We start from the raw sequence: 27,241 nt of genomic DNA, 5'->3' as shown, positions 1-27,241 counted from the left end.
AAAAACAACAAGGCTACGGTAGCGGATGGAATCCCTGCTGTGTCACTGAAGTATGGTGGAGAGGCACTGCTGGCACGAATACACAACCTTTTCTCTCTCATCTGGAGGGAGGAGAGCATGCCGGGAGATCTTAGAGATGCAGTGATCGTGACCATCTTTAAAAAAGGGGACAAGTCCGACTGAGGCAACTACAGAGGAATCTCCCTGCTATCGGCCACTGGGAAAGTCGTCGCTAGAGTCCTCCTCAACCATCTTCTCTACGTGGCCAAGGAGCTCCTCCCGGAGTCGCAGTGTGGATTTCATCCCCTCCGGGGCACAACGGACATGATTTTTGCAGCGCGACAGCTACAGGAAAAATGCAGGGAACAGCGCCAGCCCTTAAACATGACCTTCTTCGACCTTACAAAGGCCTTTGACACTGTCAACCACGAGGGTCTATGGAGCGTCCTCCTCCGTTTCGGATGTCCACAAAAGTACGTCACCATCCTCCACCTGCTCCACGACGACATGCAGGCCGTGATCCTTACCAACAGATCCATCACAGACCCAATCCACGTCCAGACCGGGGTCAAGCAGGGCTGCGTCATCGCCCCAAACCTCTTCTCAATGTTCCTCGCTGCCATGCTCCACCTCACAGTTGACAAGCACCCCGTTGGAGTGGAACTAAACTACAGAACCAGTGAGAAGCTGTTCATTCTTCGCCGTATCCAGGCCAGGTCCAAGACCACTCCAACCTCTATACAATGCCTGCGTCTGTGCACACGCAGAGGCTGAACTCCAGGACATAGTCAACATATTTACTGAGGCCTTACGCTAAATATCAGTAAGACAAAGGTCCTCCACCACACAGCACTGCCCGCCAGACATCAAGATCCACGGCGTGGACCTGGACAACATGGACCACTTCCCTTACCTCGGGAGTCTCCTATTAACAAGAGCAGGCATTGACAACGAGATCCAACACCGCCTTCAGTGCGCCAGTGCAACCTTCGGTCGCCTAAGGAAAAGAGTCTTTGAAGACCAGGTCCTCAAAAATGTCACCAAGCTCATCGTCTACAGGGCCGTAGTAATACCCGCCCTCCTGTATGGCTCAGAGATGTGGACCATGTATTGTAGACATCTCAGGTCGCTGGAGAAATGCCACCAACGATGCCTCCGCAAGATCCTACAAATCCCCTGGGAGGACAGATGCACCAAATTAGCATCTTCATCCAGGCCAACATCCAAAGCATTGAAGCACTGACCACACTTGATCAGCTCCGCTGGGCAGGCCACATAGTTCGCATGCCAGACACGAGACTCCCAAAGCGAGCGCTCTACTCGGTACTCATCCACGGCAATCGAGCCAAAGATGGGCAGAGGAAACATTACAAGGACACCCTCAAAGCCTCCCTGATAAAGTGCGACATCCCCACTGAGACCTGGGAGTCCCTGGCCAAAGACCGCCCTAAGTGGAGGAAGTGCATCCGGGAGGGTGCTGAATTCCTCGAGTATCGTCGCTGAGAGCATGCAGAAATCAAGTGCAGGCAGCGGAAGGAGCGTGCGGCAAACCAGGCTCCCCGCCTACCCTTACCTTCAACCACTGTCTGTCCCACCTGTGACAGAGACTGTGGTTCTCCTAAGAACTCATGGTACGAGTGGAAGCAAGTCTTCCTCGATTACGAGGAACTGCCTATGATGATGAGATTTGAATATAGGGGGTATGATTAAAAAGTTTGCAGATGACGCTAAAATTGGCTGTGTGGTTAATAATGAAGAGGAACTGTAATTCTCATATTGGACTGTTCAGTCACCTGAGAACTCACTTTTGGAGTGGAAGCAAGGCTTCCTCGATTTTGAGGGACTGCCTATGATGATGATGATCAATCTACTTGTCCGATGGACAGAACAGTGGCAAATGGAATTGAATTCAGAGAAGTGTGAGGTAATGCACTTGGGGACAGCTAATAAGGAAAGGGTATACACATTAAATGATAGGCCACTTAGAAGTGTAGATGAACAAAGGGACCTTGGAGTGCTTGCCCACAAATCCCTGAAAGTAGCCGGCCAGGTGGATAAGGTGGTTAAGAAGGCATACGGAATGGCCGAGGCATAGAATACAAGAGCAGGGAGGTTCATCATAGACAGTCCCTCAAAATCGAGGAAGACTTACTTATACTCTAAAAGTGAGTTCTTAGGTGATTGAACAGTCCAATACGGGAATTACAGTCTCTGTCACAGGTGGGACAGACAGTGGTTGAAGGAAAGGGTGGATGGGGAGTCTGGTTTGACGCACGCTCCTTCCGCTGCCTGCACTTGCTTTCTGCATGCTCTCGGCAACAAGACTCGAGGTGCTCAGCGCCCTCCTGGATGCTCTTCCTCAACTTAGGACGGTCTCTGGCCAGGGACTCCCAGGTGTTGGTGAGGATGTTGCATTTTATCAAGGAGGCTTTGAGGGTGTCCTTGAAATGTTTCCTCTACCCGCCTGGGGTTTGCTTGTGTAGGAGTTCCAAGTAGAGATCTTGCTTTGGGCGTCTTGTATCAGGCATGCGAACAATGTGGCCCGTCCAACGGAGCTTGTCGAATGTTGATGTCAGTACTTCGATGTTGGGGGTGTTGGCCTGATCGAGAACACTGACATTGATGCTTCTGTCCTCCCAGGGGATTTGCAAGATCTTGCGGAGACATCATTGCTAGTATTTCTCTCGTGATTTGAGGTGTCTACTGTATATGGTCCACGTCTCTGAGCCATACAGGAGGGCAGGTATCACTGCAGCCATGTAGACCATGAGCTTGGTGCCAGATTTGAGGGCCTGACCGTCGAAAATTCTCTTCCTCAGGTAGCCGAAAGCCGCATTAGCGCACTGGAGGCAGTGTTGAACCTCGTCGTCGATATCTGCCCTTGCTGATAATAGGCTCCCAAGGTATGGAAAGTGGTCCACATTTTCCAGGGCCGCGCCATGGATCTTAATGACTGGGGGCAGTGCTGTGTGGTGGGGTCAGGTTGGTGGAGGACCTTTGTCTTACGGATGTTTAATGTAAAGCCCATGCTTTCGTACGCCTCAGTGAAGATATTGACTATGACTTGGAGTTCAGTCTCTGAATGTGCACAGGTGCAAGCATCATTCGTGTACTGTAGATCGACGACAGAGGATGGGACGGTCTTGGATCTGGCCTGGAGCTGACGAAGGTTGAACAGGTTCCCACTGATTCTGTAGTTTAGTTCCACTCCAGCGGGGAGCTTGTTGAGTATGAGGTGGAGCATTGCAGCGAGAAAGATCGAGAAGAGGGTTGGCGCGATGATGCAGCCCTGCTTGACCCTGGTCCAGACGTGGATTGTGATAAGCTCATAATAAAGGATGAAACTGAGTACTGTGTACAATGAGCAAGTGTGACCTTAGGTCCTTTAATGAGACTCCAGAATGCAGGTACCTCGTGGGTGGCCTGCTTATATACCATGCTCCCAAGGGATGCTGGGATCCCTTGGGACTCCAACAGGAAGGCCTTCTGATGGTAGTGTAATACAGGCTGCAAGGGGTTAAATACATAACCTCACTCCCCCATGAAGTCAATAGTACACTTATTTACAAGGTGAGACGATCTGGGGCTTTTTGCTCCCTTGTCAATTGTCTCGGTACAAATGTGAATGTGGGTGAGTTGGTTAGTTCTTCTCTGGGCTGCTGGGCAGCTGGCCTTGCCGGGCTGCTGGGGATGGTGAGTTCGGCTTCGTGATGTCAGTTGCCACTTGTGTGTGTGTCGGAGGGTTAAAGTTGGTGGTGTTTTCTTCGGTTTGTTCGTAGCTGTTGGTGAACTGCAATTTGTTTTGGTCCAAATGTTTTCTGTACATTAGTCCATTGGCCAATTTGACCTGAAACACCCTATTCCCCTCTTTAGCTGTGACCGTGCCAGCGAGCCATATGGGACCATTTCCATAATTGAGTACAAACACAGGATCATTGATCTCAATATCGCGTGACAAATTTGCGCAGTCATGGTACACACTTTGTTGATACCGCCTGCCCTCCACGTGATCATGGAGATCAGGGTGGACAAGAGAGAGCATTGTTTTGAGCGTCCTTTTCATGAGCAGCTCGGCTGGGGGAACTTCGGTGAGTGAGGGGGGTCTGGTGCGGTAGCTGAGCAGCACTCAGGACAGCCGGGTCTGCAGGGAGCCTTCCAACACACATTTCAAGCTTTGCTTGATGGTCTGAACTGCCTGTTCTGCCTGGCCGTTGGATGCGGGCTTGAACGGGGCAGATGTGACGTGCTTGATCCCATTGCGGGTCATGAATTCCTTGAATTCAGCACTGGTGAAACCTGGCCCATTGTCACTGACCAGGACATCAGGCAGGCCGTGCGTGGCAAACCTGGCTCGTAGGCTTTCAATAGTGGCCATGGACGTGCTTACAGACATTATTGCACATTCAATCTATTTTGAGTAAGCATCCACGACAACCAAAAACAATTTGCCTAGAAATGGGCCCGCATAGTCCACGTGGATGGTTTGGAGGGCCACGACCACAAACTTAGCGGTGCCTCTCTGGGTGCATTGCTCAGCTGAGAGCAAGCGTTGCATTGGCGCATGCATGACTCTAAATCTGAGTTGATGCCGGGCCACCATATATGGGATCTGGCTATGGTTTTTGTGGTGTATGTAGCACACAAATCACTGACTCCACACGGTCTGGTGTAAGTCTAACTGCTGTGACCTTCGTCCTTTATTGTTCAGCTCCAGAGTGCCTCCCAGGTGTGGTGGTCAGCCTTATATAGTCCTTGTTGCAGGTACTACCAGGGTTTCACACCACAGCGCCCTCTGTGGTGTGGCATAGTGCTTACATTACATTTAAGGTACTGGGACGATACACACATCATTACATAACATCACCTTCCCCCCCCACCAGGATGCAGGACAACGATACACACATCATTACATAACATCACACTTGTCCAACGGAAAGCAGGTGGGCATAGACAGTGCGTTAGTATGGTACATATTATCTGGTACATTAACTGGTTATTGACTGGTAGCGGATCCTTGATTTCCTTGTTAGCCGTTATCATTAATTGTACTTCATCCATTATTTTACACAAATACAGTGACCATTCAGCATTAAAAAAGTAATTCTTATTATAAATTCACTATCTCACATTAACATTGCTCATTTTAGACTCGCTCTGCCTAACAGAAGTCCTTTGTGGGGACCACCTCTTTGTAAGGCCCTTTTAAGACTCCCGGGTGCATTTCCTTTTTAAGGCGCCATCTTTGATGCAGGAGGATTCCACAAGGCTTCTCCTTGGGCGCTGCCATCTTTGATGCTCTGCAGCTCCGACACGATGCCGCCGCCATCTTCTTCTCCGCCGCTCCGGATGCCCTCCGCCGTCGCAGCCTCCGCTCCCCTCCGCTGCTACCTGACTTGCCGCCTCTCCTGCGGCCGTCGTGGCCTCTCCAGCGGCCACACTTGCCGCGTCCCCCACGGCCTCCGTAGCGGCCTCCCCTGCGGCTGCCGCCGCCCGACGCTACCAGCTCCTCGGCGGGGCCCGCCCAACGGCACCTTCCTCTGCAGGGACCACCCGACGGCACCTTCCTCTGCGGGGCCCGCCCAACGGCACCTTCCTCTGCGGGGCTCTTCCGAACCGCTGGCCCCAGATCCCTCGGCGCCCCGCCCGCAGCGCCCCACCAGCTCACCCCCCCCCACCCACTAGCCCTCTCTGCAGGGCTGCTTGCCTGTGGGGGCTGGGGCTGTAGGGTCTCTGTGTGAGATCTGGGCCTGGGACTTGCCTGTGGGGATTGAGGCTGCAGGGTCTCTGTGTGAGGTCTGGGGCTGGGGCTTGCCTGTGGGTGGATTGAGGCTGCAGCTCCAGCTCGGTCGGCGCTGCTCTCTGGGGACCTGGGGCACAGCAGCACCCCGGGGAGCAGCAGCCTGTGGAGTGGTGAAGTCTTCCCAGCTCCCACGGACCGTCCCCATCCACCTCTGGCCGAGGAGCGTCGGCCCATCACCTGCAACGACCCACAAAGGTAAAGCGTGCGTCTCGTCCCCGTGGGATACCTGCACCATCGCTCTGCCAAGAACAGGTATCAGTTCCCTGGTGTAGGTACGCAGCTTCGCCGTGACCGGGACCAGCTTGGGTCGTGCAGCTGGGTTAATCCACAGTTTATCAAAAGTTCTCCGACTCATCAACAACGGACCCGAGCCCGTGTCCACTTGCATACTCACTGGGACTCCGTTGATTTTTACTTCCCTTATCACTGGGGGCGAATCGTCGGTGCACGTATACAGTCCAAGCACCTCATCTTCTTCTACCTGCTCCTCGCTGAACAGTGGATCATCCCCCATCTCCTCAGCCACATGGTGAGTCTGATTTCTTTTACACATATGCTGAAGGTGGCCTTTAACGTGGCAGGTATTGCACGTGTACTCCGCAAACCTGCACCGGTGAGCCCCATGGCTTCCTCTCAACGCCAGCATGGTGCTGCTTGATTGGCCCCCCTCGGCGGACTCTGAGCTCCAGGATCCCGAGGTCCGTGCTCTCTGCCCCGGGCAGAGCCACATTCTGCAGTTTTGTCCGTGGTGGGCACTATCCTGTGGACAGTGCCTGCCGTGTTCGAGACTGTGTGGATTATTTGCTTGGTGCTGCAAGTCGAGGTCATATATGCCCGGCTGATGGCGATGGCCTTTGTCAGAGTGACTGTGGGTTCCGTGGCCAGCAGCTTGTGCAGGAGGCCCTCATGGCCAATCCCCATAACGAAAATGTCCCGCAAAGCCTCGTCAAGGTGTGCCCCAAAATCACACGGCGCCGCGAGTCTCCTGAGGTCCGCAGCATATTTGGTGACATCCTGGCCCTCAGGTCTGCAGTGATGGTAAAATTTGTATCTGGCCGTGAGGATTCTCTCCTTCGGTTTCAACTGGTCACGAATGAGTTCAGTCAGCTCCTCGTACGACTTGTCCCTGGCGCTCCCAGGTGCCAGCAATTCCCTGACGAGACAGTAAACCTCATCTCCACAACTGGAGAGCAATATCGCCTTACGCTTCTCTCTCATTGCGTATGTGTCCTCCGTCAGGTCATTTGCTGTGAAGTAGTACTCGAGCCTTTCTGTAAAGGCCTCCCAATCATTGCCCACGGTAAAATCCTTTAGCGAGCCCAGAGTAGCCATGGTTGCGTGCAGTTCGTCCGCTTCCTCGTTGCCAATGTGGTGTATGTAGCACACAAATCACTGACTCCACACGGTCTGGTGTAAGTCTAACTGCTGTGACCTTCGTCCTTTATTGTTCAGCTCCAGAGTGCCTCCCAGGTGGTGGTCAGCTTTATATAGTCCTTGTTGCAGGTACTACCAGGGTTTCCCACCACAGCGCCCTCTGTGGTGTGGCATAGTGCTTACATTACATTTAAGGTACTGGGACGATACACACATCATTACATAACAGTTTTCATTATTACAATGCCTGGGTGCGTGCTGTGCAGTTCACATATGAACATATCTCTGCTTTTCTTGGGCAAGACCACGCGATTGCCCCACAACAGACAGTCCACCTGCAGGGACATTTCGTCTTTGCGCCTGTGGAACTGCTTAATCGCCTCCTGCATCTCCGCTGGGATGCTGGATCAGTTACCATGGAGGTCACAGTTTTTTAACCAAGGACAGTCATGGATTCTGGCTGGTCCAGGTCCTGATCTGGTGGGCCATGATGGGGGCCTTCTCATTCTCGAATGCATCCATTACCATGAGTAAGTCCGCTGGCTGTGCCATTTCCACCCCGGTGGTGGGCAATGGCAGCCAACTGAAAGCTTCTGCGCAGTTCTCTGTGCCCGGTCTGTGGCAGATTGCATAGTTGTATCCCGACAGCGTGAGTGCCCATCTTTGGATGTGGGCAGAGGCATTGGTGTTAATTCCTTTGCTCTCAGAGAACAGCGGTATGAGCGGCTTGTGGTCAGTTTCAAGCTCAAACTTGAGGCCAAATAAGTACTGGTGCATTTTTTTTTACCCCGTAAACACATGCCAGAGCCTCTTTCTCAATCATGCTGTAGGCCCTTTCGGCCTTGGACAAATTCCTGGATGCATAACCAACCAATTGCAAAATCCCTGATTCGTTAGCCTGTTGTAACAGACACCCGACCCCGTATGACGACACATCGCAAGCCAGCACTAATCTTTTACAAGGGTTATACAGGACAAGCAGTTTGTTTGAACACAACAGATTTCTGGCTTTCTTAAAGGCGGCCTCTTGTGAATTCCCTCATACCCAGTCGTCTCCCTTGCACAGTAGCGCATGTAGGGGTTCTAGCAGGGTGCTTAACCCAGGTAGGAAATTACCAAAATAGTTTTAAAGAGTCCCAGGAACGACCGCAGCTCCGTCACGTTCTGTGGTCTCGATGCATTCTTGATGGCCTCTGTCTTGGCGTCGGTGGGTCTGATGCCGTCTGCTGCAATTCTTCTTCCCAAGAACGCGACCTCCTGTGCCAGGAAAACACACTTCAAGCGTTTCAACCTGAATTCCACACGATCCAACCGACTAAGCACCTCTTCCAGGTTCTGCAAGTGTTCGATGGTGTCCCGACCTGTAGCCAGTATATCGTCCTGGAAAACCACAGTGCGAGGAACCGACTTTAGCAGGCTCTCCATGTTCCGTTGGAAGATTGCCGCGGCCGACCGAATCTCAAACAGGCATCTGTTATAGATGAACAGACCTTTGTGCGTGTTGATGCAGGTGAGGCCTTTCGAAGACTCCTTCAGCTTCTGCGTCATGTAGGCCGAGGTCAGGTCCAGCTTGGTGAATGTCTTCCCTCTAGCCAGGGTCGCAAATAGGTCATCTGGCTTGGGTAGCGGGTACATAAGAACATAAGAATTAGGAACAGGAGTAGGCCATCTAGCCCCTCGAGTCTGCTCCGCCATTCAAAAAGATCATGGCTGATCTGGCCGTGGATTCAGCTCCACTTACCCGCCCGCTCCCCATAACCCTTAATTCCCTTATTGGTTAAAAATCTATCTATCTGTGATTTGAATACATTCAATGAGCTAACCTCAACTGCTTCCTTGGGCAGAGAATTCCACAGATTCACAACCCTCTGGGAGAAGAAATTCCTTCTCAACTCGGTTTTAAATTGGCTCCCCCGTATTTTGAGGCTGTGCCCCCTAGTTCTAGTCTTCCCAACCAGTGGAAACAACCTCACTGCCTCTATCTTGTCTATCCCTTTCATTATTTTAAATGTTTCTATAAGATCACCCCTCAGCCTTCTGAACTCCAACGAGTAAAGACCCAGTCTACTCAATCTATCATCATAAGGTAACCCCCTCATCTCCGGAATCAGCCTCGTGAATCGTCTCAAGGCGAGTATATCCTTCCTTAAGTAAGGTGACCAAAACTGCATGCAGTACTCCAGGTGCGGCCTCAAATACCCTGCACAGTTGCAGCAGGACCTCCCTGCTTTTGTAGTCCATTCCTCTCGCAATGAAGGCCAACATTCCATTCGCCTTCCTGATTACCTGCTGCACCTGCAAACTAACTTTTTGGGATTCATGCACAAGGACCCCCAGGTCCCTCTGCACTGCAGCATGTTGTAATTTCTCCCCATTCAAATAATATTCCCTTTTAGAACAATGACAGTTTATGAGACTTAATGAAGTTGTGAAAATATCAAACAATTTACAGCAATTCTTCTCAATGTGAACATTCTGTGGTATGTTGCTAGTTTTTGTTTATACCAGTTAAAACATTACACATCAATATGAATTTTCTGTTACCAGTTCCCTGTGGCTTCACATTACAGTATGTGTTTCTAATGCGAAGTAGTAAACTGGATTTTGTTATGTTTTCCTATGCAGTGGAATAAAATGTCTGAGAAACTGAGGCAGTGCAGGGAGGACCTAGCAGCAGCTCTGGACCGAGCTCTGGAGGACAACATTGTATCTCCTGTGTTCTCTTCAGACCCCGAGTGGCTTGAATCAGCAAGGTTGCTGCAACCAAACACTGGTGCATTCATTAACCATCCCATTGCTAGAATGTATCCATCTTTCAATTCTCCACATTACACCCAACCAGTTCTGCAAGTATTGTCTGAGAGAGGACCATATTACTGTGTGCCTACAGAACTTGCCTTGATGGATTGCAATAATATTTCATTTAAAGTAAAACGGCTTGTTTTTGGAAACGCAGAAAGCTTTGTTGTGAATGCCAATGTTCCAGTGTCTGATGGTCCCTTTGAGAATGGTTGTGAGAACACAGATAATTTTACACAAGAATACATCAGGTACTGAATAACTAAGCTAGGAATTGTGTAAGTTTCCAACACCGATTATACAACTTCCCTTTAAATAGTGCTTTTCATATGCAGGAAGATGTCTCAAAGTACTTTACAATACAGAGGAAAAGGATGTCGTGGAGAACGTGCAAACAGTAGAGAGCTAGGATAGGAAATAGAAGGAAATTAAATAAGAGTAGATTTTTTGAAAGGAAGGACGGAGGCGACAAGGTGGAGGGAAATGGGTGGACTAAGGTAGAGAATTCCATTGGGCACAATTTTAGTAAATAAGTGGTTGACACAGGTGGAGTGGAGGGACAAGAGGTGAGAAGCCCTGTATTAGAGAACCAAAGGGTGTGTGCAGCAACCATAAGGCAAGAGGAGGAGATTGTGAAGGTTCAGTGGGGTGAGGCCGTGAAGATATTTGAAAACGAGGGCAATTTTGAAATCAACATGCTGAGGCATGAGGAGTCTTACAGAGCTTGAAAAGTACAGGGTGCTGGAAATTAGGGACTTTTGTGTCCCTAAGTACTGTGTTGTTTTGTAGGAGTTGAGCTTCTCAAGAATTGAGGTGGGGAGGCGAGATAGGAAAGCATTAGAGAAGTCAAACCTTGAAGTGATGTAGGCATGATCTAGGGTTTCAGCACTGGACGGGGAAGATATGGGCAATGTCATGGAGATAGAATAAAGCAATCTTGGTAATGGAGATGAGTGGAGGGAGCTGATTGCGGAGTCAAGCACAGCGTGAAGGTTCCACACCTGACTCAGCATAAGATTGAGTCACGGCCAAGAACTCAGAGGTGTTGACAAGAGCCAACTAGGATGCCCTTGGTTTTGCTGACATTCAAAAAGAGAACATTTTGACTCATGCAAGTCCTGATATCAAACAGGCAATTTGAAAGTATGGCAACAATCTTGAGGTCGATGGAGAATGCAGCGAAGTAGAGCTGAGAGTAATCAGCCTGCATGTGGAGGCTGAATCCATATTTCCAGATAATGTTTCCGAAGGGTAGCATGTAGGTAGTGAAAAGGAGAGGACAAAGAACACCCGAGCACACTGAAAGAACCAAATAGTGACTGAGCATTGTGGCATCAACACCTTGTCAAGGAGGATGGACTGGCCAATGGTGTGTCTAAAGCAGCAGAGGTTCAAGAGGATAAAGAAGAGCCATGCCATGGTCATTGTCACACAGGATATTACTTGTGATTTGAATTAGTGCAGTCTCAGTACTGGGCAGGGCAAAAGCCAGATTTGAGGAACTCAAATAAGCATTCTTTTTCCGATAGTTTCATTTAAATTAAAAAAATAATGCATTTCCCTTTTTTCAAAAGTCCTTCACAAGAAACCAACAATTATGCCTGTCAAGAAGCACAGGGAAATAATTCTCCAAGCAATTCATGTGAAGAATTGACAAAGAATCTTCTGGAAGTTATAGGTAATAGTTGTTTAATCCGAACTACTCTATTATTTAAGTAACATGTTTTGAAATTAGATTATTTGAATATTGACATACAAAAGCTATTCCTATAAAAGTCCTTAGTACACTATTTTAAGTGAGGCATTAACACAGGGATTAGCACCTGCTAAAATTGCTGGTGAAATGGGCGGACACATGGCAGATAAAATTCAGCACAGAGAAGTGTGAGGTGATAGATTTTGGTAAGAAGAATGAAGAGAGACCATATACACTAAATGGTACAATTTTAAAGGGGGTGCAAGAAGAGAGACCTGAAGGTGCTTGTGCATAAATCTTTGAAGGTGGCAGGACAGGTTAACAAAGCAATTAATAAAGCACATGGGATCCTGGGCTTTATAAACAGAGGCATAGAATACAAAAGCTAGGAAGTTATGCGTTTGGTCCTAGCTGGAGTATTGCACCCAATTCTGGACACCAAACTTTAGAAAGGACATGAAGGCTTAGGAGAGGGTTCAGAATAGATTTACTAGAATGGTTCCAAGGATGAGGGATTACAGTTACCTGGATAGACTGAAGAAGCTGGGGCTGTTCTCCTTGGAACACAGGAGATTTGATAGAAGTGTTTAAAATCAGAAAAGATTTAGAGTAAATAACGAGAAACTGTTTCCAATGGCTGAAGGGTCGAGAACAAGAGGGCACAGACTTAAGGTGATTGGCAAAAGAACCAGAGGTGACATGGGAAAGAAAAATTATGCAACTGGTGGTTAGGGTTTGGAATGCACTGCCTGATAGGGTGGTGGATACAGATTTAATAGTAGCCTTCAAAAGGAAATTGGATAAACACTTGAAGGAGAAAAAATTGCAAGGTATGGGGAAAGAGCGGGGGTGGGGGGCAGAGGGGGAGGTGGGACTAACTGGATTGCTCTTCGAAGGCACCAGCTTCTTTCTGGCCTCTTTCTGAGCTGTATTCTATGATTCTATGATATTACCAAACCAAGGCATCTAAGACAAATGCATGAAGAACAGCTTTATTTCAAAGCATAAGAACAAAAAATCGGTGGGAGCATGTTGCAAGAATGCCAAACAATTAATGCATTCTGACGATGTTATAGACATCATTGTGAACCTTGGATGATCTGTACAGGCATCACAACAAAGATTTGAATTACACTCTCACTCTTTCGTTGCTCTTTTTTGATGATATTTTCAATACGTGGAAGGTGCATTGGCAACCTGTAATACCATAATTGAGGTGGTGATGAGGGAAATGCCTCCATGTCCATCCAAACTTGGGGAAACTGTTATATTGAATTTACTAAATTCACTTATACATTAGTTGTATATAGGAAATGTAGAGGGCATTCATCTGAATACTACTATGTCTATCGAATTACAATTTTTTTTTTTTTATTCATTCCTGTGATGTGGGCGTCGCTAGCAAGGCCAGCATTTATTGCCCTTGAGAAGGTGGTGGTGAGCTGCCTTCTTGAACCGCTACAGTTAGTGTGGTGCAGGTACTCCCACAGTGCTGTTAGGGAGGGAGTCCCAGGATTTGGGCCCAGCGACAGTGAAGGAACAGCAATATATTTCCAAGTCAGGATGGTGTGTAACTTGGAGGGGAACTTGGAGGTGATGGTGTTCCCATGCACCTGCTGTCCTTGTCCTTCTAGGTGATAGAGGTCGTGGGTTTGGAAGGACCTGTCAAAGAAGGCTTGACGCGTTGCAGCAGTGCATCTTATAGATGGTACACACTGCAGCTATAATGCGCTGGTGGTGAAGGGAGTGAATGTTTAAGGTGGTGGATGGGGTGCTGATCAAGCAGGTTGCGTTGTACTGAATGATGTTGAGCTTCTTAAGCTGCACTCATCCAGGCAAGTTGAGAGTATTCCATCAGATTCCTGACTTGTGCCTTGTAGATGGTGGAAAGGCTTTGGGAGTCAGGATATGAGACACTCGTCACAGAATACCCAGCCTCTGACCTGCTCTTCTTGCCACAGCATTTATGCGGTTGTCTAGTTGAGTTTCTGGTCAATGGTGACCTCCAGGATGTTGATGGTGGGGGATTCAGCGATGGTAATGCTGTTGAATGTCAAGGGGCAGTGGTTAGATGCTCGCTTGTTAGAGATAGTCATTGCCTGGCACTTGTGTGGTGCAAATGTTACTTGCCACCTATCAGCCCAAGCCTGAATGTTGTCCAGGTTTTGCTGTATGGATTGCTTCATTATCTGGGGAGTTGTGAATGGAACTGAACACTGCAATTATCAGCGAACATCCCCACTTCTGACCTTATGATGGTGGGGTCAGTGCTGAAGCAGCTGAAGATGGTTTGACCTAGGACAATGACCTGAGGAACTCCTGCAGCGCTGTCCTGGAGCTGAGATGATTGATCTCCAACAACCATAACCATCTTCCTTTGTGCTAGGTATGACTCCAGCCAGGGAGAGTTTTCCCCCTGATTCCCATTGACTTCAATTTTACTAGGGCTCCTTGGTGCCACACTCGGTCAAATGCTGTCTTGATGTCAAGGGCAGTCACTCTCACCTCACCTCTGGAATTCAGCTCATTTGTCCATGTTTGGACCAAGGCTGAAATGAGGTCTGGAGCCAAATGGTCCTGGTAAACCCAAACTGAGAATTGATGAGCAGGTTATTGGTGAATGTGCCACTTGATAGCACTGTCGACGACACCTTCCATCACTTTGCTGATGATTGAGAGTAGACTGATGGGGCGATAATTGGCTGGATTGGATTTGTCCTACTTTTGTGGACAGGACATACCTGGGCAGTTTTCCACATAGTCGGGTAGATGCACATGTTGGAGCGGTACTGGAACAGCTTGGCTAGTTCTGGAGCACAAGTCTCCTCCATGTTGAACACCACTTGGAAGAAGCACTGAGGGTAGCAAGGGCACAGAATGTATTCTGGGTGGGGGACTGGTTCTGGGAAAAAGCTACACAAGGCCTAGAAATTGGATCATGCTGTGCCTGTCTTACATAAAATTGATGCCTATAGGTCCAGTATGGTGGGTGGTGTTTCCTACATTACAAGTGTGCCACCCATCCTATTTGTAAAGTCTGCTCCATAGGCATCCAGGACCTTTGCATATGTAAATCGGGACTACACTCTGTTTGAGACCCCCTTTGCAAAATTTGACTGTACTGAGCATGTTGCGATTAGTTTCTTCAGGCGTTTGGCAATCAAACCAGCAGTCCTTAAAGGTATATTTGAATATTTTTATTTACCTGGTATCAGCTGTGGCTCAGCTTCAGTTTTTGATGTTAATAAGTGGTGGTGGAATGACTGTGCAGAGTGATGGATACAATGGAATGATCATGATGTAAATGTTTTAAATGTTGAATAAATCCATGTAAAAATGGTTAGCACTCTTGCCTCTGAGTCAGAAGGTCATGGGTTCAAACCCCACTCCAGAGACTTAGAATCATAGAATGGTTACAGCACAGGAGGCCATTCGGCCCATCAAGCCCGTGCCAGCTCTCTTCAGTTAGTCCCACTCCCCTGCCCTTTCCCCACAGCTCTGCAATTTTTTTCCTTCAGGTACTTATCTAATTACTTTTTGAAAGCCACGATTGAGTCTGCCTCCACCACCCTGTCAGGCAGTGCATTCCCAAACATAACCACTTGCTGCGTAAAAAGGTTTTTCCTCATGTTGCCTTTGGTTCTTTTGCCAATCATCTTAAATTTGTGTCCACTGGTTCTCGACCCTTCTGCCAACAGGAACAGTTTCTCTTTATCATCATGAACACAAAATCTAGGCTGACACTCCAGTGGAGTACTGAGGGGAGTGCTGCACTGTTGGAGGTGTTGTCATTAGGGTGAAACATTAAGTCCCCATCTGCCCTCAGATGGACATGAAATATTGGCAATTTTTGAAGATGAGCAGGGGCATTCTCCCCGGATCCTGAATCACTAAAAAAAATTGCCTGATCATTCATATCATTGCTGTTTGTGGAACCTTGCTGTGTGCAAATTAGCTGCAGCATTTCCAACATTACAACTGTGACTGCTTTGTCAATGTATTGGTTGTAAGGCTTCTTGAGAAATAGAATAGTAGAGAAAATAAGCAAGAAATATAAAAACAGATTGTCAGAGCTTCTACAAGTGTGTAAAAAGGAAGAGAGTAGCAAAGGTAAATATTGGTCCCTTAGAGGCTGAGACAGGAGAAATTATTATGGGGTATAAGGAAATGGCAGAAACGTTAAACAAATATTTTGTATCTGTCTTCACAGTAGAAGACACAAATAGCATACAAAAAATGGTGGGGAACCAAGGGTCTAATGAGGGTGAGGAACTTAATGTAATTCATATAAGTAGAGAAAAAGTACTAGAGAAACTAAGGGGATTAAAAGCTGACAAATGCCCTGGTCCTGCATCCTAGGGTTCTAAAAGAAGTGGCTGCAGAAATAGTGGATGTATTGTTTTTGGTCTTCCAAAATTCCCTAGATTCTAGAATGGTCCCAGCAGATTGGAAGGTAGCAAATGTAACATCGCTATTCAAGAAAGGAGGAAGAGAGAAAACAGGGAACTACAGGCCAGTTAGCCTGACATCAGTCATCAGGAAAATGGTAGAATCCGTTGTTAAGGAAGTGGTATCAAGCACTTAGAAAATCATAATATGATTAGGCAGAGTCAACATGGTTTTATGAAAGTGAAATTGAGTTTGACAAATTTATTAGAGTTATTTGAGGATGTAACTAGCAGGGTAGATAAAAGGAAATCAGTGGATGTAGTATATTTGGATTTCCAAAGGCATTTGATAAGGTGCCACGTAAAAGGTCATTACACAAGATAAGGGCTCATGGGGTTGGGGGTAATATATTAGCATGGATAGAGGATTGCTTAATGGAGAGAAAACAGAGAGTAGGGATAAAGAGGTCTTTTCAGGTTGGCAGGCTGTAAGGAGTGGGGTGCCGCAAGGATCAGTGCTGAGGCCTCAGCTATTTACAATCTATATTAATGACCTAGATGAAGGGACCAAATGTAATGTATCCAAGTTTGCTGATGATAGAAAGCTAGGTGAGGCAGTAAGCTGTGAGGAGAACACAAAGAGTCTGCAAAGGCATATAGATAGACTAAGTGAGTGGACAGTAAGGTGGCAGATGGAGTATAATGTAGGGAAATGTGAAGTTATTTACTTTGGTAGGAAGAATAAAAAAATCAGAATATTTTTTAAATTGTGAGAAACTTTTAAATGTTGGTGTTCAGAGAGATTTGGGTGTCCTCATGCAAGAAATACAGAAAGCTAGCATGCAGGTACAGCAAGCAATAAGGAAGGCAAATGGTATGTTGGCTTTTATTGCAAGGGGTTGGAGTATAAGAGTAAGGAAGTCTTGCTACAATTGTACAGGGTCTTGGTGAGACCACATCTGGAGTACTGTGCAAAGTTTTGGTCTCCTTATCTAAGGAAGGATATACTTGCCTTGGAGGCTGTGCAACAAAGGTTCACTAGATTGATTCCTGGGATAAGAGGGCTGTCCTATGATGAGCGATTATGTAGAATGCACCTATACTTTCTGGAGTTTAGAAGAATGAGAGGTGCTCTCATTGAAATATACAAGATTCTGAAGGAGATTAAATGGATAGATGCTGAGAGGCTGTTTCCCCTGGCTGGAGTGTCTAGGACTAGGGGCATAGTCTCAGAATAAGGGGAGGGCCATTTAAGATAGAGATGAGAAGCAATTTCTTCACTGAGAGGGTTATGAATCTTTGGAATTCTCTGCCCCAGAGGGCTGTGGATGCTGAGCCTTTGAGTATATTTTGAGTGATAGATAGATTTTTGGACTCTAGGAGAATCAAGGGATTTGGAGATCGGGCTAGAAAGTGGAGTTGAGATTGATGAACAGCCCTGATCTTATTAAATGGTGGAGCAGGCTCGAGGAGCCGTTTGGCCTCCTCCTGCTTCTATTTCTTATGTTCTTAGAAGTCCTGAGGTCAAGAAAGGCTGTATATAAATGCAAGTCTTCCTTATTGTGGTGCTGGGTGTGCTCCACATTAAATCCAAGGGCAGTTGCTGACCATCGTCCACTCCCTCGCCCCCGCAGGACTCCCCTAACGACCTTGGCTGGTGTCTGAGCCAGACAACTTTGTTGCCCCATCCCGACAAGCGAGCTGCCTCTGGGATAATGACTGGTGCCCGCAGCTCACAGTCGGTGGACCAATTTTCTGTGGTCCTGCCATTGGCCTCGTTAGGCATGAACAGCGTGCACCGCGACGGGATCATGCCTAAATCGAGCGTGATCCAATTTCTAAGCCACTGTATCAGAACTTCGCTGGTCCAAAGATTGCATTCTGATCAATAATGGAGCACAAACCTCAGTAAGTTGACCACCTTGATAAACCGATAAGAAACGTCTGGGGCTAGTAGCCTACATAAAAGTGGCCGCCATTGTATTAATCATGGGCGAGTTAAGTTTCTGAAGACACAGGTGGTTTATTTTCTATGAACCATCCGTCCCTAGATGTTCTGACAATGAAACTATTAGTGGCCATGTGACGCAAATGCTTCATTTTCGATGCTTCAATGATTGGTCTTGGGAACAGGGCCCCTGTTCCATTAAAACCACTTTGCCAGCTTTCCCTAAGTTTTTAATAATCACTGTAGTTTAAGTGTCTTTCCAATTGTTCTATCCAAACGAATTTGTATTAACAAATCAAACATTTACAAACTTGAGATATTCATTTTAAATTTAAAACATATGTACTAATCAAAAAAGACTAATTTAAGGTTCTGGGACTGCGCATATGATTGTCCCATCTTGAAAATGTGTATCGGTTTACAGATATTTAAGTAGGTAGCTTTGGTGAATTGTTTTGCCATTATTCTGCCGCATTTAACCTTGTATTTTATAAAGAGAGCACCAGTATTCGAACACTTGAAGCCTTGGCAGGAAAACTGGAACCTTTAAGCGAATCCTGCCTATCTCCCTCTCAATCTGCCGGGTCAGTATCTGCAGAAGACACACTAGCCCTTTTCTTTGCGGAGCCACCCTATAGCCCAATAAAGAAAGAGCCACACATTGGGAAATACAGAATCTCAGATGACGACAACCTGATTAATATTGTCTTGGACATGGAAGAGGATTACAACTTGGTAAAGAAATTATAGATAGATATCAATAAATAAATAACGGGAGCGTTTAAAAGGAACACCTATTGCCGAGCACATCCTGATACTGCATTTGACTGGCCTGGAAGTTAAGAGGACACGTGCTAAAACTTGTCTTCCAGCTGGAATTCTTTCCCAGCTTTTTATAAGAGAACGAACAGCTACTGAAAGATCCAGTTACTTTTTTAAAAGTGTAAACAATTGGACTGGAGAATGCTTGAGTGAACATATAACTGTAATGCACTGCCTGTGGGAAACAACCAAAAAACTAAGTACCATTGCAATGTTGTTACATGTTTGGCATCCAGGATGAAACAGAATACATAAAGCGCTTGGTTACGATGTCATTATGAAGTAAGAGCCTTGACCTCCAGTTTTATATTCAAATTGTCACTGTCGACCTTCGTGGACAGTACAAATTTACACAACTCTGGAAGGAAAAGCAGGGACTGTCACAAGTTGCCTAATAGTCTCTTACTAAAACTTAGTACGTTGGCCAGCAACACTAGGTAAGCGAGTAGGTGAAATTTTTAATTTAAGTAGTCCAAGCTCATGGTCAGTACATCAATGGACACTCCCTCTATTTAAAGACATAGACAAATGTCTGAAATACATTAAAGGTCATGCAATTTGTTCCAAAGAGGAGTGCAGCTATGTAAAACAGTTGTACATGCTGAATGATTAGTTTTTGTGGAATAAACAGTGTTGGTTGAACATGTAGGATTTTATGAGAAGTTATTTCCCAAGCACAGGGGCAACACTCTCAGCCTGAAAACACACTTTCAGTTGAGGTATCGACTTCCTACTAACACAAGAAAAAGCTCTGGCAGTTACATACGGCCTAACTAGGTGCAATTGAATTGATGCGAGAGACCATTTTTTCATCTAAACAGGTTTATTTGAAAAGCGTTCATTTATATTAGGTAGTTTTATAACAAGTTAGGCTTTTACTGGTTGCATCAAGCACTCTTCGGTTAAACTTTGAAAAAGCACCATCATGCAGTAAAATGTCTAACAGCAAACTAGTTCAGCATGTGCGACGAACCTTCATCTTTTGGCAGTTTGTAGAAGGTTTGGATCTTTTCCGTTTATCAGAAATGTTTTTCTAAACAGGGGGAACAGACCTATTAGATTAGTACTGAAACAATACAGAGTATCTAATGTTTCTTACATGATAAATGCTGTATGGCGTTGCGATCTTACATCTTATAAACACGCACTCTTGACTAAACATATATGACAATCATATAATAAAATGGCTAATGGTAACATACCAGCACAATTTAACACGGTAGAGATACTATTTTTACAGTTTTAAAGTACACTATTATTAGACCTTTCGCAGAAGTATTCTGATGTCTGCTGCAATGTCAGTGATGGCGAAATCTTTACTGTAGCGCTTGTATGGCTCTCCATCCCTTCCAACGAGGAATTTCTCGAAGTTCCAGCCGACATCATACCGACAGACCGGTTTCCAGACGATGAACTCGTGGTTGGTTATTAAGATATTGGGCTCGTCGTGGGGCTCAGGCAACGCCTCTTTCAGAAAAGTGAAGATCGGATTTGCGTCTGCTCCGTTCACGCAGATCTTTTCGGACAGAGGGAAATTCGGCTCAAAGCCTTTGCCTGGACGGACATACTTCAAGAAGTTAAGAATCTCATTATTGTGGTTGTTTTCCTACAACAACAAAAACAATGGTAAAACAATGTCAACTCCAAAAATATTTGGTCATATTGGCAGCATTTTGACAAGCGGTTGAATGGTGAATATTACATTTCCATTTTAGGCAATTTTCCTGGTTAATTCCAATATCTTTTTTGAATAATGGCTTGTGTGGGAGCGAAAGCCGTTCACTTTCGGAGTAGTCTGAGATGACACATGCTGAGTTAAAAGTTCAAGCAGTTTTTCTGATGAGCATGGATTGTAAATTGAAGTTTAGATCAAAGCAGAGAACGTCTCTACAGAAACAGATGCTAGAAGGTGTGAGAGTCATTCAGCCATTCGAATGTGCCAATTTGGTCACCTCTGTGTTCATAGTAATAACATTCATGGCAAGAGTCTATTGCGGCAATAAGAGTTGATTTCAGGACCTTGTGTAGCTGCTGGTTGTTTAGTTAACATGTCAGTTTGTTGGTATTTGTACTTTTGATGTACCATGATTTATTGATAGTATGTTTGGAATATAGAGTTCAAAGACCTGATTTTGTATAAGAGTTGTGAGCGAACACTAGAATTGGTGTGTGGATTTCACAAGCAGGGAGCATGCACTGGTTTTGTGAAGTGTAACTGTCATACCGATTTTTGTGTAGTATGAAGTTCTAATAAAGAACTGATCCTGCCATTATTACAACTGAGTGTGTGTGTGACGCTTAAAGCAACCAAACGAAAAGAGCAAGAAAGCTGCCCAACAGCTTGTTACATACAAACGTAAGAGGCATTCAGGAAATGATCACGTCGATTGTTTGCGTCGGCAGTTTTCAGAGTAGACATAAGACTAGCACCGAGAGGTAAAAGCAGAGAGCTGCCCAACTTCTTGCGAACTGGGCAAGGCAATGTAGAGTACAGAAGAATTGGGAGGTTGTCGCAAACCGCAATAACCCATGAAACTCACAAAATTGGAGTTCTGGAAACCGATAACCACTTGAAGAAAGTGACCTTTCCAGAAGCCAATTAAAATAAGCAGGAGGATGGGGGTGTCTCGATCTAAAAAGGCAGAACAAAAACACCATTCAGAAAAAAAAGTCAAACTTACTTGGTAGCCGAACTGGTTGCAGGGGAATCCCAGAACTACAAACTCCTGGCTGCTGTAGCATTTCTGGAGCTCGTTCAAGTTGTGGAAATCTCTGCTCGTCTGGGATCATAGGGAAGCCACGTTTATAATCAGCACCACCTTTCCCTTGAGCTTGTTGAAGTTTAGGACCTGGCCGTTGAGAAGCGTAGCCGAAAATCCATAAAATGTCTTTCCACAATGATTTGCCATCTTCTAAACCAGTCTGCTTCACCCCTCCTGATGTCTCTTGACTGTCAGGGCAAGCGGAACCACGTGTCCCACAATTTATCGAATTACAAAAACCTTCGACCGAAAGTACTGATATAGAATATTATTAAATAAACCGTACTTTTAAAAAATACACTCACACCCCTAGTAAATCTAAACCAAAACGTGTAGACTCGTGCGTTTGGTAACTAACAGCCTCCGCCGTATTTTGCTCTGGTAAATATGTGTGTCGAGTAGTTTCTTTGTGATTGCTTCAGTGTCACGTTACGTCAAAGAGGCATTCAGGAAATGATCACGTCGATTGTTTGCGTCGGCAGTTTTCAGAGTAGACGTAAGACTAGCACCGAGAGGGAAAAGCAGAGAGCTGCCCAATTTCTTGCTAACTGGGCAAGGCAATGTAGAGTACAGCTTGCTTGATTTAGTTTCAACTTGAACGTTCTGCCCCATACTCAATGCCGTGTATGACTTGAACCTCTTTGATAAACCAGCAAGGGTAACAATAAATTGTCCCAGGGTCACTAACCAGAAATCATCACAGCGGGTTCAGGTAGTGTTATGTCTGTAATGCACTTATGGATGACTCCAGGAGGCAATGTGTTGTACTCAAACTGTCGTGACTTTGGTCCTTTATTCGTAACTCCAGAGTGAGGCACTAGCATGGTGGGCAGCCTTTTATACTGGGCCCTGCACACCTATGCAGGTGACCCTCAGGTCTCCCACCGCAATGCCCTCTGGTTGGCAGCCCCTGCCACAAGGGCAGGAAACCCCGTCTTCACCAGTTGCACCCTCTAGTGGTGCCAGCATAGTATATACACAGTGTAAACCTTATTGATAGTACATCAGGTAAGAAGTCTCCATCTTATGCAACTATGCAGTGAATACACAGAGAGTATATCTATAGTCTGCATATATAATAGGTAGCATAGTGATTGCTATTAATGAGAAGAAAAAAACAAACACATGAAACACCATAATAAAAAATATAAAAACACTTCACATAATTCAAATTAATTGAAATTAAAGTTAATTCTTAGGAAAAAAAATCTGATTTTTAAAAAGGTTTTTAAAATTATGATTTAAAATAAACTTACCATAGTGGGCAGGGTTTTTAATAATAAAATGTGTTTTTAAATGTAATTTTATTATGTTTTTGTGTGTTTTAAAACTATTACACCTGCCGACATAGCCTACTTTTACAGGTGTAATACCATAATTTAAAAAACTTTTTTAAAAATCAGATTTTTTTTTCTAAGACATTTATTAACTTTAATTTCAATTAATTTAAATTATGTGAAGTGTTTTTATATTTTTTATTATGGTGTTATCAGGCGCGAGATTTCAGAACATCCGCTGGGCAAGATATGGGCAATCTTGCTCATGCGAATGTCATCGCTCCCGAGATGCGGAGGATCTGTCAAACTGGAGCTTGACAGATCGGAAAAGACAGTTTTCAGCTCATGCGCATTGTGCACTGAAAACCGGCTTTTGCGATGCCTTCCCGGTACGGACCTGGGAGGCCGGGATTTCTGGGCCAAGTTATGTTACTGGACTAGTAATTCTGCACTAATGATCCAGAGACGCGAGTTCAAATCCCACTATGGGCAATTTAAATTCAGCTAGCCAAATAAATCCAGTATCAGTAATGAAACTACCGGATTGTTGTAAAATCCCATGTCCTTTAGAGAAGGAAATCTGCTGTCCTTATGTGGTCTGGCCTACATGTGACTCCAGACACACAGCAATGTAGTTGACTCTTAACTGATCTCTGAAATGGCTTAGCAAGCCACTCCGTTGCAACAAACCACTACGAAAAACAATGATAAGAATAAAACTGGACAGACCACCCAGCATTAACCTAGCTATCGCTTATGGACATGACAACAGCAGCACCCAGCCCAGTCGACCCTGCAAAAACCACCTCACTTGAGAGACAATGTTCTCTCTAATTCTCCTTCGAGCAACCTTTTTGTCTGTTTTACAACAACAACAATGTTTACAACAACAACAACTTTTAGAAAGAAAGACTTGCATTTATATAGCGCCTTTCACGACCGTTGGACGTCTCAAAGCACGTTACAGCCAATTAAATACTTTTGGAGTGTAATCACTGTTGTAATGTGGGAAACGTGACAGCCAACTTGTGCACAGCAAACTCCCACAAACAGCAATGTGATAATGACCAGTTAATCTGTTTTCGTTATAGCACAACAACTCTCTCGTAGGCAGTCCCTCGGAGTCGAGGATGTCTTGCTTCACCATTAAAAATGAGTTCTCAGGTGACTGAAGAGTCCAATGCGGGGCCTACAGTCTCTGTCACAGTTGAGGCAGATGGTGGTTGAAGGAACGGGCGGGTGGGGTGCCTGGGTTGCCGCGCGCTCCTTCCGCTATCTACGCTTGGCTTCAACTTGCTCGCGGCGAAGAGACTCGAGGTGTTCAGCTCCTTCCTGGATGCTTTTCGTCCAATTTGTGCAGTATTGGGCCAGGGATTCCCAGGTGTCGGTGGGGATGTTGCACTTTTTCAAGGAGGCTTTGAGGGTGTCCTTGAAGCATTTCCTCTGCCCACTTGCCATGTCAAAGCTCTGAGTATAACAACGCTTAAAAACATACATACATTAATGTCATATTGCCACCTCACCATCTCAAATCATGAGACAATCAGACAAGGTTCTATACAAGATTAGCATAACTTCTCTGCTTTTGAATTATTTTTCTCTAGAAATGAACCCCCAGTGCATTATTTACACTTTAATGTTTTTTTAGCCTGCATTGCTACTTTTAATGATCAACCCATTTAGATTCTTATTTTCCAGAGAGAAGGTAGCCTCCTTATTCCTCTTACTACCAAAATGCACTACCTCACACTTAACTATATTGAAATTCATTTGTTATTTACATTCCCATTCTGCAATTTTGTTTACGGTAGAAATAATTAAAAGCTTTTAGTTCGTCATATACAAACTCCAATAAAAAATGACTTGTCAGAAATGACTGGGATATAAAAGAACTGCATAATAATGTGTTAACAGTTCAGAAACGTCACTCAGTTACACAGTAATGCATCGGCAAACAATCCAAAAGACCAAGGTGAGCTGAAAGAGGCACATCTATTCTTGACTCTGCCTTTGACTCGAGTGTATTCGACTCCATTCCGCAGCATGCTACCCGCCACCACCGCAGTAAGACCCCAACACTGCACGAGGTAGAAAAAGCCATAAGACAACTAAAAAACAACAAGGCTACGGGAGCGGATGGAATCCCTGCTGAGGCACTGAAGTATGGCAGAGAGGCACTGTTGGTGCGAATACATGACCCCATCTCTCTCATCTGGAGGGAGGAGAGCATGCTGCGTGACCTTAGAGATGCAGTGATCATGACCATCTTTAAAAAAGGGTCAAGTCTAACTGCAGCAACTACAGATGAACCTCCCTGCTATCAGCCACTGGGAAAGTCATCGGTAGAGTCCTCCTCGACCGTCTTCTCCCTGTGGCCAAGGAGCTCCTCATTGAGTCGCAGTGCAGATTTCGTCCCCTACGGGGCACAACGGACATGGTTTTTGCAGCGCGACAGCTGCAGGAAAAAGGCAGGGAATAGAGCCTGCCCTTATACATGGCCTTCTTCAACCTTACAAAGGCCTTTGACACTGCCAACTGCGAGGGTCTATGGAGTGCCCTCCTCCATTTCAGATGCCCCCAAAAGTACGTCAACATCCTCCACCTGCTCCACAACGACATGCAGGCCGTGATCCTTACCAACGGATCCATCACAGACCCAATCCACATCTGGACCGGGGTCAAGCAGGGCTGCATCATCACCTAAACCCTCTTCTCAATCTTCCTCGCTGCCATGCTACACCTTACAGTCAACAAGCTCCCCGCTGGAGTGGAATTAAACTACAGAACCCGTGGGAACCTGTTCAACCTTTGCCATCTCCAGGCCAGGTCCAAGACAACCCCAACCTCTGTCATTGAGCTGCAGTACGTGGACTGCGTCTGCGCATATACAAAGGCTGAACTCCAGGACACAGTCGACGTATTTATTGAGGCGTACGAGAGCATGGGCCTTATGCTAAACATCAGTCCTCGCCGCACAGCACTGCCTCCCAGTCATCAAGATCCACGGCGTGGCCCTGGACAACATGGACCACTTCTCTTATCTCGGGAGCCTACTATCAACAAGAGAAGACATTGACGATGAGATCCAACACTGCTTCCAGTGCACTAGTGCAGCCTTCGGCCGCCTGAGGAAAAGAGTGTTTGAAGACCAGGCCCTCAAATCTGGTCGACAGGGCTGTAGTAATACCCGCCCTCCTGAATGGCTCAGAAACATGGACCATGTACAGTAGACACCTCAAGTCGCTGGAGAAATACCACCAACGATATCTCCACAAGATCCTACAAATCCCCTGGGAGGACAGACGCACCAACGTTAGCGTCCTCGACCAGGCCAATATCCCCAGTAGCGTTCTACTCGGAACTCCTTCACGGCAAATGAGCCAAAGGTGGGCAGCAGAAATGTTACAAGGACACTCTCAAAGCCTCCCTGATAAAGTGCAACATCCCCACTGACACATGGGAGTCCCTGGCCAAAGACTGCCCTAAGTGGAGGAAGTGCATCCAGGAGGGCGCTGAGCACCTCGCGTCTCATCGCCGAGAACATGCAGAAATCAAACACAAGCTGCGGAAAGAGCGTGCGGTAAACCAGTCCCACCCACCCCTTCCCTCAATGACTATCTGTCCCACCTGTGACAGACTGTGGTTCTCATATTGGACTGTACAGCCACCTAAGAACTCATTTCAGGAGTGGACGCAAGTCTTCCTCGATTCTGAGGGACTGCCTATGATGATGATCTTTTCATGCAGTTAATATTAATTTTAATATTTTCAACGTATTTGGCCATCCCTCATGTTACTACACCAATCATTGCACAAGCAGCAGGAGCAGCGGCTTTCCTATAGTGCTGTATGTCCACATAAGTAATTAGAATATTAATCACAATGCAACCAGACAACCAACAAATATAAAGTGCTGTAGTTCTTTAGTTTGCAGCATTAAAAAGAACTGTACAAAAACAGGTATGCATATTTTCAACTTCAATCACTTTCATTAATAAGAACATAAGAACTTAAGAACTAGGAGCAGCAGTAGGTCATTCGGTCCCTCGAACCTGCTCTGCCATTCAATAAGATCATGGCTGACCTTCTACTTCAACTCCACCTTCCCGCACTTTCCCCATATCCCTTGATTCCCTTAGTATCCAAAAATCTATTGATCTCTGTCTTGAATATATTCAACGACTGAGTATTCACAGCCCTCTGGAATAGAGAATTCTAAAGATTCACAACACTTTGAGTGAAGAAATTTCTCCTCATCTCAGTCCTAAATGGCTGACCCCTTATTCTGAGACTGTGACCCCTGGTTCTAGTCTCCCCAGCCAAGGAAACATTCTCCCTGCAGCTACCTTGTCAAGCCCCTTAAGAATTTATATGG

At 45.9% G+C, this 27,241-nt stretch overlaps 1 protein-coding gene and 1 pseudogene across 1 annotated transcript; one reads left to right on the top strand and one right to left on the bottom strand.

Annotated features, from left to right (window-relative positions):
• The first annotated feature begins 9,808 nt into the window (after window positions 1-9,808).
• On the top strand, window positions 9,809-18,755 carry LOC139276773 (uncharacterized protein C3orf62 homolog). The gene is made up of 4 exons (XM_070894778.1): window positions 9,809-10,224; window positions 11,548-11,651; window positions 15,681-15,779; window positions 18,502-18,755. The coding sequence occupies exons 1-4, from the start codon at window positions 9,809-9,811 to the stop codon at window positions 18,753-18,755; spliced, it is 873 nt and encodes a 290-aa protein (XP_070750879.1).
• An 876-nt stretch (window positions 18,756-19,631) lies between these two features.
• On the bottom strand, window positions 19,632-22,017 carry LOC139277294 (glutathione peroxidase 2-like; annotated as a pseudogene).
• Between the last annotated feature and the right edge of the window lie 5,224 nt (window positions 22,018-27,241).

Source organism: Pristiophorus japonicus, chromosome 12, assembly GCF_044704955.1.
Source record: "Pristiophorus japonicus isolate sPriJap1 chromosome 12, sPriJap1.hap1, whole genome shotgun sequence".
Taxonomy (NCBI): domain Eukaryota; kingdom Metazoa; phylum Chordata; class Chondrichthyes; family Pristiophoridae; genus Pristiophorus; species Pristiophorus japonicus.
This window is presented reverse-complemented; position numbering and strand designations above follow the sequence as displayed.